The sequence below is a fragment of the Phyllostomus discolor genome, chromosome 5 (assembly GCF_004126475.2).
Source record: "Phyllostomus discolor isolate MPI-MPIP mPhyDis1 chromosome 5, mPhyDis1.pri.v3, whole genome shotgun sequence".
NCBI lineage: Eukaryota > Metazoa > Chordata > Mammalia > Chiroptera > Phyllostomidae > Phyllostomus > Phyllostomus discolor.
Window position 1 is genome coordinate 14,438,805 of NC_040907.2, and position 16,599 is coordinate 14,455,403.

At 37.1% G+C, this 16,599-nt stretch overlaps 1 protein-coding gene across 6 annotated transcripts in view; it reads right to left on the reverse strand.

The window, feature by feature from the left end:
• HNRNPR (heterogeneous nuclear ribonucleoprotein R) overlaps positions 1 to 16,599 on the reverse strand; it is a 31,305-nt gene that overhangs the window by 1,646 nt on the left and 13,060 nt on the right. For 3 of the 6 annotated variants that reach the window (XM_028513369.2, XM_028513367.2, XM_028513366.1), the window contains 4 exons: positions 11,283 to 11,459; positions 9,666 to 9,801; positions 6,318 to 6,523; positions 2,269 to 2,418 (listed from right to left, as the gene is read on the reverse strand). In XM_028513369.2, coding sequence (XP_028369170.1) covers positions 2,269 to 2,418; positions 6,318 to 6,523; positions 9,666 to 9,801; positions 11,283 to 11,459 — 669 coding nt within the window. Of the gene's footprint in view, positions 1 to 2,268; positions 2,419 to 6,317; positions 6,533 to 9,665; positions 9,802 to 11,282; positions 11,460 to 16,599 lie in introns of all 6 variants that reach the window. The other 3 variants (XM_036025516.1, XM_036025515.1, XM_036025514.1) reach the window with 1 other exon arrangement.

Here is a 16,599-nt window from a genome sequence, read left to right on the forward strand (position 1 = left end):
AATAAATTTATTTTACAATTAACAGTACTTTAAAACGTAACTACATAAACATATCTGTGCCAATTTATACACTAATAAACAATTTACTTAAATATTTTAGTTAGCAAAAGAAGAACCTAGTAACAAAGTAAAAACCACAAAGACAGTACTTGTGGCCCTAGCTGGGGAGCTCAGTTGGTTAGAACGTCGTCCCTACATGTCGACGCTGCAGTTCTGATCCCCAGTCAGGGCACATACAAGAGACAACCAATGAATGAATAAATAAGTGGAACAAATCAATGTTTTCTTCTCTCTCTCTCTCCCCACCCCCTTCCTTCTCTCTTGTAACAAAACTACATTAAGAACAAAACTGATGCTCTACTATTCTATTTAAACAGGTAAAGAGCTGCCTGTTGCTGTTCCTTCATCCCAAATTACTAACTCTTCAAGTTCAGCCATATCAAAGAAGCAAATCTATATATGGGGAAAATGTCATTATCACAAACTTTTTAGGATTCACATTTTCAAATGAACATATGGTATTCAACACACAGGTCTTACACTGTTCTTGCATAAAAATTTTAAGAATTTGCAACACAAATGAAGTTACTGAATGAGGTTGGCAGTGAAATGCATCTTGAAATTGACCAAAAAACAAAACACCCCTGCATACACGCAAAACAAACAAAACAAAAAATTAAAAACCACCCTAGGTTTTCTTTGTAACACTTAACCTTGAACATGCTTTGCCTAAAAAGTTAAAAGCATGAGCCCAGAAAAGGCCTGGCCTAATGAGAGCCTCACGTACTCATCTAGAAGACAGTAATCAAAAGCATACTATGCTCAGTCCTTTGTTTTCATTGTGCCACCTAACAGCCTCTGCCATACTTCAAGGTTCAGATAACTTAAGCAACAAAATATTACCTCCTCACCACTGCTCTTCTATTTCCCTTTACAACCATTCCTTCTCTGGGCATACATAAATGCTCATCTGTAAAGAACACTTAGTGATTTACAAGTATCCAAACAAAGATTAAATCCATCCTTTTCTAGGCACTAATTTTCTCCCTTTACCACCTTAACTTTTGGCTACTTTCACTGAAGAAACTAAATGAGGCTCCAGAAGCTTCCTGGTATAAACAAAAGAATAGAGCATCTACTCTTACCTGGCCATAGTGAAGAATATGATTCCCAGTTGCTAAGCTGAAAATTTTATAATTTCCTAGACTTATTTGACAAACCACCCTACCAGTTCTTACACTACCAGTTATTAATATCAACTGGATTAAAGGACTATTTAGAACATATAAACTTATTAATTATCAGTGTTAATACCATCGGCAATTTCAGAAAGCATACATTAAATTCTGTACTAAGCTGTGAATTGTATAATACTGTCTGATTAATAGCTGCCATCAAAAAGCAAACCAATGAATTCTAACTAGTCAAGGATTCTTCTATAACGCAAATTTAAAAGCAGTACCCTGGACAAGAAAAACTGCTCCACCAAGAAGTGGCACCATTCCACCAATAGAACATGTAGAAAAAGAACCAAGCCTTAGTCATTTATTTGGATCCACCTCCCCAATTTAAGAAAAAAGTGCTTTAATTAGTGTCGCCGCCCCCCCACTGCCAAAGGAGAGAGAACAAAAGGAAAAAGAAACTGGAAACTTCACGCATCAAAAATGGTGCTGATCCATTATTAATAGAAAGCAGCAGAGCATACTTTTCTCATTACTATAATCAAAGAATTAATCAATCAACTACTTTGTGCAAGAAGTATCTCTAACAATGATCAAAACCTGTAAAACATATTCAACGCAATTAGAATTCTATAATGACTAAAGGCAGACAAAACCATGAAGAACTAACCATTCCCTCAGAACACAGCTACTGAATTAAATATGTAGTTACTGTATGAAAAGTCACATACACTACTCAAATTCTTTCAAAGGTCCACAATCCAAAGTAAACAAAGAAGCTATAATACATTCATTACCTGTTTAGTACTTATAGCAGCTAATTACTATACCGTGTAATAGTCCAAGCACTATGCTATCAAAGTTTAGACTTAGCCAGACTGGTCAGGGCAGTAATAATCAGGCTTTGAAACAGGGAGTCTTCCCTATTATTACACTACCACCACTTCACAAAGATTATTAAAGAAAAGTTCCAGTGTTTGGCAAAGCTGAAAACCAATTTTATTTCAGTTTTTAAAGTCACTTTATATGTTTATTAAGTTTTAACAGATTTCAAATATCAATATTAACAAAATTTCAAAATGTCTACCTTAACAGCTGCTCCTCTGTCTTCAAAATGAACAAATGCATAATCTTTCAACTTCTTCACCCTTTCAAGTTTTCCAAATTCAGAAAATGACTTTTCCAGTATTTCTTCTGTCACTGTAGTAGCCAAGTTTCTCACAAATAAAACTTTCACCTGAAACAACAAATACACAAAACCGGCATTAGCTAGTCAATTTTAGCTGGTCTCACATTCAAGTTCTTCTAGCTTCATGGCAGAGGCTTCTTCCCTCTGAAACACTGAGTGCTAGAAGCACTACCACAGAAGGTATAAAACTGCCAACAGAATGATTCTAACTAGTTACCAATTTATATAAACACTGATTCTTTCTCCTGTCCTATCATTAAAGTATCTTTTGTTTTTTCCCTAGAATTGGAGAGGCTGATTCTAAAGTTTATACAAAAAAATAAACAAGCAAGAATAGCCAGGAAAAAGATAAGAATGCAATTTAGAGACTAGCCCTGCCAGATATAACAAACCCTAACGCTTAAATCATTGAATCTGGTTAATGAAAAAAGCTAGATAGTATCTCTAAAAAAAATAATAAAAAAAAGAGGCTGGATCCATATCTCATACTATACACCAGGATAAACTCCAAATAGACCGGGGGGCGGGGGGGGGGGGGAGGGACCAAGGATGGTGGGGAAGGGGGAAACTGGAAAGTATTGGAAGATGTTTTATAAATACCACTGGGGAAGACTTTGTGATGGAAACAAAGGAGTTATACCATAAATGGCCCTTAAACATAGTAAAAACTTAAAACTCATGCACATTAGAGAAAAAAGTCTTAATGGCTTTGAAACATCATTACATTATCAAACTGCCAAAATCCAAAAGTTTAACCATTTGCTCATTATTTTGAGAAGGATGGGAAAAAATAGGCCTCTTGTATTTTGCTGGTAGGAGGGTAAAACCATCCACGTCCCAAAGAAGGGAACATGGTAACGTTAGTAATAACTGATGCATTTATCCTTTGACACACAATTCTATCCCTAGGAATCTACCTACAGATATAGCTGCACTTGTTATCAACTGACATGACACAAGCTTATTCATTACAGAAATAACCCAAAAGATTACCAACAACCCAATGTCCAGCTGCTTGAATATGCTATGATACATCCACAGAATAAAATGTTATGTAACCACAAAACATGAAGAGATCTGAGAGCCGACATGGAGGATACATGTTGGTAATACATTTTCTTCATCTCAGAAATAGGAATCCAACTTATAGGCAATGTGACAGGCAAGCACTATATCATAGTTTAAGTGGCAATGTTTTATAATTTCTTAGTGGTACATATAAGAATGGAAATACCTTCATTAGAGTTTTATGAAATAGAATGGTAAATAAAACAAATATAAATCAGTGAAAAAGTTAAATTACCAGCAACCACTTGCGTAAAAAGCAGGGAAAGTAAGAATATAACTCATATTTGCCTGTATTTGCCCAAGGAAACACTAAGGGATAAACCAGAGACTTCTAAAACTGGATGCCTACAAGGACCAACGGGGATATGGCAAATGGGGCTGGGGTAGAAGTGGGACTTCTCTGTCTATACCTTTCTATAAAATTTTTATTTCTGAGCTAAGGAAATATATTACCTATTCAAACAAAAAAATGAACAAAAAATGAACATATCCACTGAACAAATTGCTGCCTGAGGTTAAGAGCTATATGAATAAAAAGGATTTGAGGTGAAGATCTTTAATTCAATGGGTGAAAAACATTAACATTTTCCACCTCTACCCCCTTATTTTTCTCAGTGTGGTCAATACTGAAGTACAACTACATCAGACAAGCCTCTACTGATTTCTTTTTTTTAACTCAACATAGATCAGTTATTATTTTTTAGATAAAACTATAACATAATATATAACAATTACTTGTTAAAAAAATTAAAATTTTTATATAGCACTTGTACTATATAAAACTTACTTGTGTTAAGAGGCCCTGGATGGTGTAGCTCAGTGGATTGAGCATGGGCCTGCAAACCAAAGGGTTGCTGGTTCGATTCCCAGTCAGAGCACATGCCTGAGTTGTGGGCCAGATCCCCAGTAGGGGATGTGCAAGACACAACCACACATTGATGTTTCTCTCCCTCTCTCCTTTCCTTCCCCTCTCTATAAATATAAAAATAAATAAAATTTTTTTAAAAATTGTGTTAAGAGCCCTGGCTGGTGTGGCTCAGTGGATCAAGTGCTGGCCTGAGAATCAAAGAGTCACTGGTTCAATTCCCAGTCAGGGCACATGCCTGGGTTGCAGGCCAGGTCCCCAGTGGGGAGTGCATGAGAGGCAACCACACATTGATGTTTCCCTCCCTTTCTCCTTCCTTTCCCCTCTCTCTAAAAATAAATAAAATCTTTTAAAAAAAGTTGTGTTAAGAAAATACATTTAGGCCCTTAGATTCTGTTTGACTTTAAACTGACCCAATTTGGCAAAAGATCTTCAATAAATTATAACAGTGATAGAGTGAAGTAACAGCAGAAGCTTTATTCTACTGTGTAAATTCCCCTCTCATTTGAAAACAATAAAGGAGTCTGTATTACCCAATTAAGTTTATTCAATTGGTATTGTTCAAGTTTATAGAGGCTGTCTATTCATTCTGAAATTTGTTTCTAATGCAGGAAGAGAACAGTAAATCTTGAGATTTTCTAACCCTATAAAAAGATTTAGGATAAAATCCAATGTGAAAGGTTACCAGAGTATGAAAAGTGGCTGATAAGCAAATTAGTAGCTTTTAGATTTTCTGGGGATTTGGTTCCCCTCTTATATTGTGTAATACATCTATCACACTACTTTTAATATGTCTTTATAGGATAAGCACTGCAGGATACACCCAGTTTCTACAAGGCAGATTCAAAGTTCTAAGGGATCCAAAGATACTTATGCAATCCTAATAAAATAGATGACATTCAAATTCAAAAAGTTTGTCCAAAGTCACAACTGGATTAGAAGAACATGTGAAACTGAAATTAAGCTAGTAAAAAATAAATATAAACAAATCAGGGCTATTTAAATTCCCAGTTCCTTTCCTTGACACCATCTATTCAAGGAATATGTTAAAAAGGTACTGAGCAACACATGCGAGAGCCTCTGGTTTGTTCTCAATGGACCTTCTCTGCTTAATACAAAGATATTTTTGCCTACAAAAACTTTACCATACTAATATAAACTGGGGCTCTCCTCCAAATTAATCAGAATGAGGACTGTCTCCTCAGAACCCAGAGGAAAAGACTTCTCATCGCGAAGAATCCAATCACTAATTTATGACCGTCCGTAGAGTAGCTGCCTCCCTGAGAAAAGACATATTCCAAGACACTCAAAACACTTGCTAAAGGCAGCAGAGATGCAGCTCTGATGAGTCCCCTCAATCTCAGGGCTCAACCGAAGAAAACCCTGAGAATCAGGATTCATGGGTCCGTCAGTTACTAGACAAAGATCTTGGCAATGCAAGCACAGAGGAAAATGAGGTCCCTCTGCAGGACTTGCTATGTGTATTCTGCCATTACCATTTAACAGCAAACATGACAACACTTTGCCTTTCTTCACAGGGATAATACCCAAAGGAAGCTTGGTAATTAAAAAAAGAAAAACATTAAATAAGAGAAAAATTAGCTACAAATCTAAATAAAATGATTCACCGTCCTTTAATAAAAGTCATGCTGTGGTTAATGAAGATTTTAATTCATAATCTCCAAAACTTTACCTCTCTTCAGTAAGACCTTGTCTTTTTAATTTTTTTAAATCTGTTTATGCCTCCTAATGGCCAGCACTAAACAAATTCTCAGCGTGTATAAAAATACTTAATGGAAGAGATTTCATTTCAGTTAATGGTTAATGGAAGTTCTTGGATACCAAGATAGGCTGTAAGTTTGGTGTTAAAGCAGGTCCTTGCCTAAATAGTTAAGATCAAGAGCTATAATTTATAAAACTCAAAACTTTAAGATTCATTCTGAGTATAAAATTTAAATGATGACCGCACTCCCCTCCCACCCACTCCCTCCCCCGCCACACCAATTGCATTTACCTTAGCCATGACTTCTGGATCTGGTTCTTCCACAGGGTCAGCCCATTCAACTGTAACTACATTTCCCCATACTTTTACTTTTCCGCTCATCAGCCGGCGTCTGGCTTGTGCTGCTGACTTGTGATCCTCATATTCAAGGAAGCAGAACCCCCGATTCTTCTTTTTGTCATCGGGTTGATGATAGAGAATAACGTCCACCAAACCCTCTGTTAAACCAACAGCCAGATATATAAGCCAAAAGCATCCACCACACATCTAGTGATTAGGCAGACCTAAATCCACTTGCCGAAAGGCAAAAAAAAAATAACTGAGGAAGCCTCCAAATGATTCACTAATTACCTAATACAATTAAATCAGCATTATTAGATATGAGGTTTAAGACAGTATTTTAATGTTCCCTTTTAATTTGGGGGGGGTCATAAAGATATAGCCATAAACAAACAGGTACAACTACTGCATTATGACATAATATTCTACAGTGTTTCAGTGTTTGACATGACCTTATGATTTATGAAAATACTACCAAGGAACTTAAAAAAATCAAATTATTGATATAAATGCAAGAGAACTAACATTAGACAAATAATTATGACCAAAAAGTTTCCTTGGATGTAACTTAAAAGTTGTTTTACCAAGAATGAAAATAATTGCTAAATACGGGGATTCTTCTGATCTTAGTCCTATGCCCTCATCTTTCCATATATGCACTTTCTGGGTAACATCAGCTAGTTTCTACTCTTAAATACTATCTTTATCCTTGGCCTGGCTGGTGTGGCTCTGTGGGCTGAGTGCCGGCCTGCGAACCAAAAGGTTGCTGGTTTGATTTCAGATCAAGGCACGTGCTTAGGTTGCAGGCTAAGTCTCCAGTTGGAGGCCTGTGAGAGGCAGCCGATCAATGTATCTCTAACACACTTATGTTTCTCTCCTTTTCTTTCTACCTTCCCTTCCCCTCTCTCTAAGAATAAATGCTATCTATATTCTTAAGAATGCCTAGATTTTATTTCTAGCCCAGACTTAAAGACATTTCAAACTTAACATGTCCAAAACTGCACCACCACTCCTAGTGGTCTCTCTCTCTAGACTTCCCTATTTAATAGACAGTACCATCTCCTGGGTTTCTCAAGCCAGAATTTAGAGACTCATTCTTGATTTCCTGCTTTACTTCATCTCCTCTATCCAATTCCAAGCCAATCCATGTTTTGCATCTCCACTGCTCAAACTTCTACCAGAACACTATGAAAGCTTTCTACTCTCTACTTCCTCTAAGCCATCATCCACATAGCAGTAGAAATAATAATCTATAAACATAAAACAGATGTTATTCCCTGCTTACAACCTTCAAATACTTCTCATTACATGAGGTATGTCCAGGAAAAGTCCAACCATTATTAACATAACAAGAATGGTTTGCACATCAATGTAACCTGGCAGCCAAGGAGAGTAGACTGGAATGCACATGCGTGAACAATGATGACTTCACTGTACTAGTCAGTGGGGGTGTTAGACACCCTTGAGTGAACATATGTAGTGTGTGGTGTCATATTCAAAATGACCGAGCAAGTAGGGCAACAAATCTGCATTTATTTTTGTGTTAAGTTTGTACATTCCTCCACAGAAACTATTCGGATGGTTCAGAAAGCTGCAGCTATAGACAATTGGTGATTGGTAGCTTCTTCAAGGCAATGCTTGCCCTGGCTGGTTAGCTGAGTAGACTGAGTGCAGGCTATGAACCAAAGGGTCACCAATTCAATTCCAAGTCAGGGCACATGACTGGGCTGCTGACCAGGTTCCCAGTAGGGGGCACATGAGAGGCAACTACACATTGATGATTCTCTCCCTCTCTTTCTTCCTTCCATCCCCTCTCTCTAAAAATAAATAAATAAAATCTTTAAAAAAAAAAAAATAAAAACAATGGCCTTCTGTTACCTTAATATACCAAGTTCTTTCTTGCCTTAGAATACTGACATGTGCTCAGTCTCAGAATGACATCCCATGGCTCTTTGTATGCTAATACATTCTCCTCATTGTTAATGTTGTGGATGAAATGTCACTTTATCTGAAAAGCCTTCCATAACCAGCAAAACCAGGATAGTAGCTATTCTCTAGCAAAATATTCTTTATTTCTCTCTTTATACACAGTGTTTACCACAATGTGTAAATATTTTTTGGGTCTTTTCCCCTTTCCCAGAATGTAAACTCTACAAGGGCAGAGAATAGATCTCTCTTATTCACCACTGTACCCCGGCACATAGTACAATACCAGCACTTAATAGGCACTAGATAAACACTGAATGAATGAATAAATGGACATAGGGCCAGAAATAAGCTGGCAGGTAATAAACTGACGAGGTCAAAAAACAGTACCAGTAGGGGTATTAGACCCACACAATTATGATGAATGGGCAGTGATTACAACATGGGGTGCTAGAAATCAAAACTTCCAGAGTTGTTAGAATTTGTGGCAACAAGATCCAGAATGTGATCTGGATGTTGGGGAGCTGAAGGACTGGAGATGAGGTGGTCATAAAACTAGGAGGCTAGGCTTTGGATGGTTCGACCATTTACATGTACAAAAGACTAACAGTAAGTCAATTTAGGGCGGAAAAGGATGACTGTGAGCCAGTAGCAATCTTCTGTTAATAAAAGACTGAAACTGAAACCAGAAGCACAATACATGATAGTCTGAAGGAAGGGGAAAAGATAGTATAGTTGGATGACAAAAATGTAAAGGTATAGTGGTCTACCTTTTAAGGGTACAAAGCAATAGTCTAAAACAGTGTTTTCTGAATCACAGCTAGCATTTACGAGATCTCCAACAGCATTTAAAAAAAATGAAATGGAATAGGAACTATCTAAATCATGAGCAATAGTGAAAATATGGTTTCATTAAATTTTGTTTCAGTTATATATAAATACATACAGACCTGTAAATAAAAGGTACTTCTCAATTAATTCCATGAGTTTAGAATTGGAAATTTTGAAAAATATGTTCTAAATGAGGCAACAGGAAGAGGACAAGAACTCTCATCCCCTTGGCCCTAAAGAACGTCAGGCTCTTCACTGAATGTCGGGGGGGGGGGGGGGGGGGGGAGCCCTCTGCTGAGGAGCACAGGGCAAAAGCTCTGGTGAAGAGCCAAACTTCAATAAAGGTAAAGAAGTGAAGGGTACATTCCAAGATATTAAGGAGATGAGGGAACTTGCTTAGTCAAAACCACTATAAAGCAGAAAGGAGGCCATTTTGACATTGGACACACATTTGAACTCTTAAATCCACACCTCCTTTTTTTGTACTTATAAATAGTAGCACAGATTTCCCAAAATTAACTTCTAAATACATTTTTGTTTTACCTGTGACTTTACTGAATTCTTCCAGAATGTTTTCTTTAGTCTTATTCTTTGGAATTGATCCAACAAAAAGTCTGTTGTTTGCCACAGAAATGCATACTCCAAGGTGTTTGCCAGGACGAATTTCATAGCTGTCACACTGCAAGGAAGAAAAGAACCAGACACCCCACAACCATCCCAAACTCAGGACAAGTGATCTCAATCTAAACAATTCAACACTTTAAGGTCAAACACTCCAGGCTTCATGAACTCACGAGTTCCCTCAGGCTTGCCAAAATGTAAACATGTATTCTTAATTTTGTCAGTCAGTCTCTCATTTTAGTTTAGTTTTGTTAACTTTCACTGTTCCTCCATATTATAAATGACTGAAAACTACTTTCATTATATTTTTAAAAATTATCTTATTTCATATTTCAACTTTATCTATCTAAAAAATTTTTCCCCAGATATTTCATTAAAAGTACCTTAGAGATTAAATTAGATATCGACAAGCCATTGGCAAAATAATTGTATATATAAAGAGTAACGACTGTTTAATCGATGCAAAAGAATTTTAGAAGAACTTCACACTCTACACAAACCACAGAATTCTACATATACATAAAGGTTTTAAACTGCATACCAAACACAATACTTTCAAAGTTATATAAAATGACAGATATAAAAAATGTTTGACTTAACTCACTATATGGTTTCCTTGATGAACTTTAGCTTCTCATGCTTTAGTATTACTTACCCATTTATTTACTAAAAGACATGTTATCATTAAATGAAATCATTCCTACGTTGCCAGAACATGGAAATAAAGCTTAAAAAACTTCTAGCTAGAGATGGATCTAATATAGAGGCAACCAATGAAACAAAAGCCTCGGTGAAAGGGGCTACTGTTCTAGAAGGACCAGAACCTAAGTGAGGCCTTCAGGTAGATGTCTGGCAAAAGATTATGTCAAAAAACAATGACACTGTTATTTTCAGTTACCGAGATGGCAGTATCTTAACACAGTAGGAGTAAAGATATATTTCATTTGCAGGAGTCTGTTGCTACTTCTACTCATAAATACAAAGAGTAAAAGGCCCTACAAAAAGAAATTAACAGAATATTTGTTATAAAATAGTAAAAAAGAGAAAGATTGAAGACAGAGAAGACTAAACGACCTGGAAACAAAACTATACAAAAGAAGAATATACTTAGAAAATAAATAAATTGTATGATTAGGCTATGACAAAAAACAAAACAGATTCAGAACCATTTCCTGAATTGGCAACAGTGTCCTAAGCCTTCATTACTGTAAGAATCCTATCATCCAGTTTGACAGCAAGAATTGACATCCTTTTTTTGTATAAAATCAAAAGAGAGAGCTGCAGAAGATAAATATTCAAATGAAGTTTTAGATACTAATCATTCTAATAATTTTGTAAAATAATGGGAGACTTTCAAGCATAGTAATTCTTGGTTATTTGTTAGAGCAAAGGCCACATACCAACTCAGTCAATTTTTAAAAACATTCAAAGCAAAAACTAAAGAAAATGAAACAATGTTAACGGCAAACATTTTTAATTGAGGTAATTCTCTCAAATAATGACTTGCTACACACTAGATATCTGTTTCTTATCACATACCAATTTAACAGCTTCCTGTGCAGCCTCCTTCCCACAGAAGGTGATAAACGCATACCCTCTGTTCTGACCCGACAGTGGGTCCATCATAAGACGTAAATCCCAAATGGGACCAGCCTTCTCGAAAAGGGGCACCAACTCATCCTCATACAAATCTCTTGGTATTTTACCTACGAAGACCTGAAATAAAACCTCTATATTAGAATCCAAAGTAAACATTTGATTTTAGAGCTATAAAGCCTAACTGCCTTAAAAAAAAAATAAGGTTTTATTTATTTATTTGGAGAGAGGGGAAGGAAGGGAGAAAGAAACATCAGTCTGTTGATCAGAAACCAAACCTGCAGGCATGTGCCCTGACCAGAATCTAACTGGCGATCTTTTGTTTTGTGGACGATGCCCAACTGAGCAGCCCCAGTCAGGGCTAACTGCCTTTTCTTTAAGGGGGTGGGGACCAGAAGATGGTTAAGCAGGAATGGGGACAATATGAATCTACAAAACTAACCCTAATTTTTTATAACAATGACTTAAGAGTCATCACCATAAAACAATATTCTGTACTGAAGTATGGAAACTGATTAATAGGAGTGCAAATTTTGGCCCTAGCTAATGTGGCTCAGTGGACTGAGTGCTGGCTTGTGAATCAACAGGTTGCTGGTTAGATTCCCAGTCAGGGCACACACCTGAGTTGCAGGCCAGGGTCCCCAGTTGGGGGTGCAAGAGAGGCAAATAATTGATGTTTTCCTTCCTCTCTCTCCCTCTCTCTCCCCTCCCCTCTCTAAAATAAATAAATAAAAATTTTAAGGAGTGTGCTAATTTTGTACTAAAATTTGAATACTTATAATCTGTATTCCATTTTGTAAAAAATGGAATAAAAGGCACATATGTATCTTCATGGAAATATGTCTGCATTTTATAAAAGCCATAATTGAATAAAAGATTAGTGTGATCTTCCTCGAGTCTTCTCAACTCTAAATTTTTTATTATTTAAAACTCTAGGGTATCAATTCATCCCTCTCTATCAAAATATTACATTTTTGCCCTGGCTGGTGTAGCTCAGTGGATTGAGCGCAGGCTGCTAACCAAAGGGTCGCCAGCTAGATTCCCAGTCAGGGCACATGTCTGGGTTGTGGGTCAGGTCCCCACTGGGGGCCATGTGAGAGGCAACCACACACTGATGTTTCTCTCCCTCTCTTTCTCCCTCCCTTCACCTCTAAATAATAAATTAAAAATCTTTTAAAAAATTACTTTTTAAGGAACGAAAAAGTCTTCACCATATGAAGATTGGGTGTTCTATTAATTAAAATTATATACTAGAATTAAATTATAATACACAATGATAAATTAGAATTAAATAACCAGAAACCCTCAGTATTTCATACGATAATTTCCTTCCGTTTCCACCACGACAGCAACATTAAAAACATTCTTTTATGTTAAGGCATTTGCAATCCACACAGTCTTAAAGAGTAAACTAGTGCTTGCATTAATACAAATTTTCTAGTGAAACTCTTCTACATCAACATCTCATATTCTGAAAAATGACATGATTACAGAATAACAGCAATCCAAAGATGTCAAAATTATACCAGATAGTAAGTTTCTGATGTTGGGCTCTACAATAGTTTCCTTTTTAAAAAATTCAAGATTCACCCTGGCTGGTGTGGCGTAGTGAGTTGAGTGCTGGCCTGCAAACCGAGAGGTTGCAGGTTCTATTCCCAGTCAGTGCACATGCCTGCGTGTGGGCCAGGTCCCCCCGGTTGGTGACCTGTGAGAGGCAACAGTTTGAAGTATCTCTTGCACATCAATGTTTCTCTCCCTCTCTTTCTCCCTCCCTTTCCCCTCTCTAAAAGTAAATAAATAAAATCTTTAAAAAAAAATAAACAAACTCAGATTCCCCCTCACTGCTATCAGGTGAAACTTGAGATCTACTGAAGCTCTAGCATAATTCTCACATAACAACTATTCCAAATCTTCCATTTCCTTGAAGTCTCCAATTCTTGTTTACTAAATGTCATTTTAAGGTCATCTGGGAAAGTTACTGGTTTCCTCATATTTTTCCTCTGAACCTTAACAACCTTTCTCAATTATCTATTTCACTTCCTTCTATCTCGGATAAAGAGATTTACTTCCTTTCAAGGTTAACATTTTTTAAGAAAATATTTATTTATTTATTTTAGAGAGAGAAGAAGGAGGGGCAAAAGAGAGAAAAACACCCATGAGAGAGAAAGCATCAGATGCCCCTTGCATGCCCTGCACTGGGGACCCTGGCCTGCTACCCAGGCACGTTGCCTGACTGGGAATTGAACAGCCAGTAACCGTTCGGTTTGCAGAACTGCGCCCAGCCCACGGAGTCACACCAGTCAGGGCCCAGGTTTTAACTTCTTAACACTAATAATACGCACATTTTTTGTTCACCAATTTCTTCTAGAAATAATTACAAACCTTTCTTTCTTAAACTCGTGTATTTTCCTCAGTACATCCCTTCTGTCAACTGGTTCTTCCTGTCTTCGCACAGGCTAATCTTCCACAACAAAACAAATACAAACAAAATCCCTCACTTTAGCTTATAATATCTCCCTTTCATATTTACTGTATTTGCCATGTATGATGCACGCCCATGTGTTTGTGCATATTATACATGGGATTAGTCTACCCATTGTTATAACCCATGGCATATAATCTTTATATATCCATGCATAATGCAGCACACCCTTACTTATTTTTCCTCAAAATTGGTGCTAAAAAGTGTGCACTATACACAGTGAAACATGGCATGTGCTTTGAACATATGCCTCATCTTTTGTTTTACTCATGCTGTTTTTCTTTTCAACACATCTGTATGCTTAGTACTGTGCAGCTACAGAAAAGTAAAAATAAGACACTTAAGGCATCATCTGAATAGTATCCCTACAGAGCCATCTTTCTAACGAAAACCCACTCTGAAAAACCCTGGGTACCTATACTCTCTCTAAAACTGACTTCTTCCTGTAACACTAAACCATATGCCCAAATGTCATTAACTTCTAATGACCGAATTTTCTTTCCTCAGTCTCATTGTCCTTGCCTTCTCAACCAGCATGAGCAGTGGTGATGCTACCTTCTGAAAATCCTCTTAAGTCTTCAGAACTCTCCATTAACCTGGTCTTTACCTTTAATTATTTCCTATTCTTTCCATGGTGATTCTTCTATCCACCTAACAATAATCTGTGTTTACTCAAATAAGGGCTCTACTATCTTCACTGTATTTTCTCCACCCCGCAAACTTACAACTCTACAGTCATCTGCCAGATCCCCATCCCAAACTGAATTCTGTATCTCCAACTCCCTAGTTTTAATCACTTCCTCTTGCCCTGGCCCATATGACTCAGTTGGTTGGAACTTCATCCTGTAGACCAAAAGGTCCAGGTTTGATTACCAATCAGGTACATACTCAGGTTGCGCATTCCATCCTGGATTGGGGCACAGAAGAGAAGGTAACCGATTAATGTTTTTTCTCCCCCCACCCCCGCCATTCCAAAAACAAAGAGCAATAGAAAAACAATGTGCTCAGGTAAGAATAAAAAAAAATTCCTCTTGATTGTCCTGATTTTACCTCAAATCACCACTAAGGCTAGTGGTGCTAACTTTGTTTGCTGAATATATATGTATGTATAGATAAGGATGACTATCAGAATAATACTAATAGTAGTTATCAATACATGAAAAACCTGCTCTAATTTTATTCTTTTTCCTGGTTATATTTTCTACATATTCTACAACAAAGATACAATTTACTGAGGAAATATTTTTATAAACAAAAAAATCTCCAATACTTTGAACCTCATTCCCATTCATATACAATTAATGTTTTTAACTATCAGCTTCAAGTTGTTCTAACTTATGCCTAGCCTACACAGACAACTGGCTTTCTCTAATCAATAAACCTTTCATGAGACATGGAAATGCATGTACCTCGAACTCATGTGCCATGTATTTTTCTAAGTTCTAGAGATACAGTGAACAAAGGTCTAGGTGTTCATGAAGCTTATATTACCAACGAAATAAAAATATAAATAATATGATTTTTAGGTATTAAAGGCTAACAAATAAAAGCAAGAAAAGGTGGTAAGATGAGGAAGAGATTGTATTTAAATTAGGAGGGCCTCCCTAAGACAGCTAAATCTGAACAGACCTAGAAGAGAAAATCAAGTAAAATTCTGAGGAGAGAACATTCCAGAGGGAGGGAACAAGTACAAACAGATGGGAGAGTACAACTGCCATAGTCGAAGCACAGCAAAGAAGCCAGTGACTGGGATCCAACGTCCACGCAGGAGACAGTATTGAGAAAGAGAGAGAACAGGATCCAGGACTAAGTTAAACCAGGGTTAAGAGCTTGAGTTTTATTCCAGATATGTTGGAAACGTATCAGGGTTTTGAGCAGACAAGTGACTAGGTATGACCTATGTTCTAAAAGGAATATTCTGGTAACTCGTAGAAAATGGACTGTACAGAAAACAGGCTGACTGGCCTGGTTAACAGGGCGCAACAGTGAGTTTCAAATTACATTGATTTCAAAACCTACATTTTAGCTACTTCGATCAAGTTTCTAATCAGTGAATCTCCATATCTTCACCTGGGAGTGACACCAGCAAGGGGTTCAATCTGCATGTCGGTGGAGAGCTCACAACCTGTTCTTCATTTTATCCCCAGCACTAGACACAGTGGTTGCTCATCTTTGAACGAACGCGTGAGTGAGCATCTACCTCACACTGCTAACTCCTGCACTAACTAGATCCCATCCCTTCTTTCCTCCTCAAGGACACATGGACCAATAACAATATCAATTTCCCCTTTCATGTATCAAAATCATTTCCATCAGCACAAGTATAATTTCTCCCTTGAAATTTAAACAAAAATACCAGTATATCTTGACTACAAATGCCTTCTAGCTATTTTCCCATTTCTCTGCTACCCTCTATAGCAAAATTCCTCCAAAAAAAAACCCCAAAACAAAACGGCATCTACTTGCTATCTCAAATTCCTCATCTCCTATTCTCTTCAAGGTTCTCCAAATCTGACTTTTACCACCATTCCTATCAAAGTCAACTACAATCAAATATCAATTCACAGTCCTCATCTTACTTGGAAAGTTTGATATAACTATCATTCCTTCTGTAAAAACTTTCTTGACTTCTGAGACACCACACTCCTGGTTTTTCTCTTACGTCATTGGCTTGCTCTTCTCAGTCCCCTTTGTTAGTTCCTCATCTCCCCTAACTCTGAATGTTGAAGGGCTCAGGTCTCAGACCTTAGACCTTTTCTCTAAGCTACACACAACTTC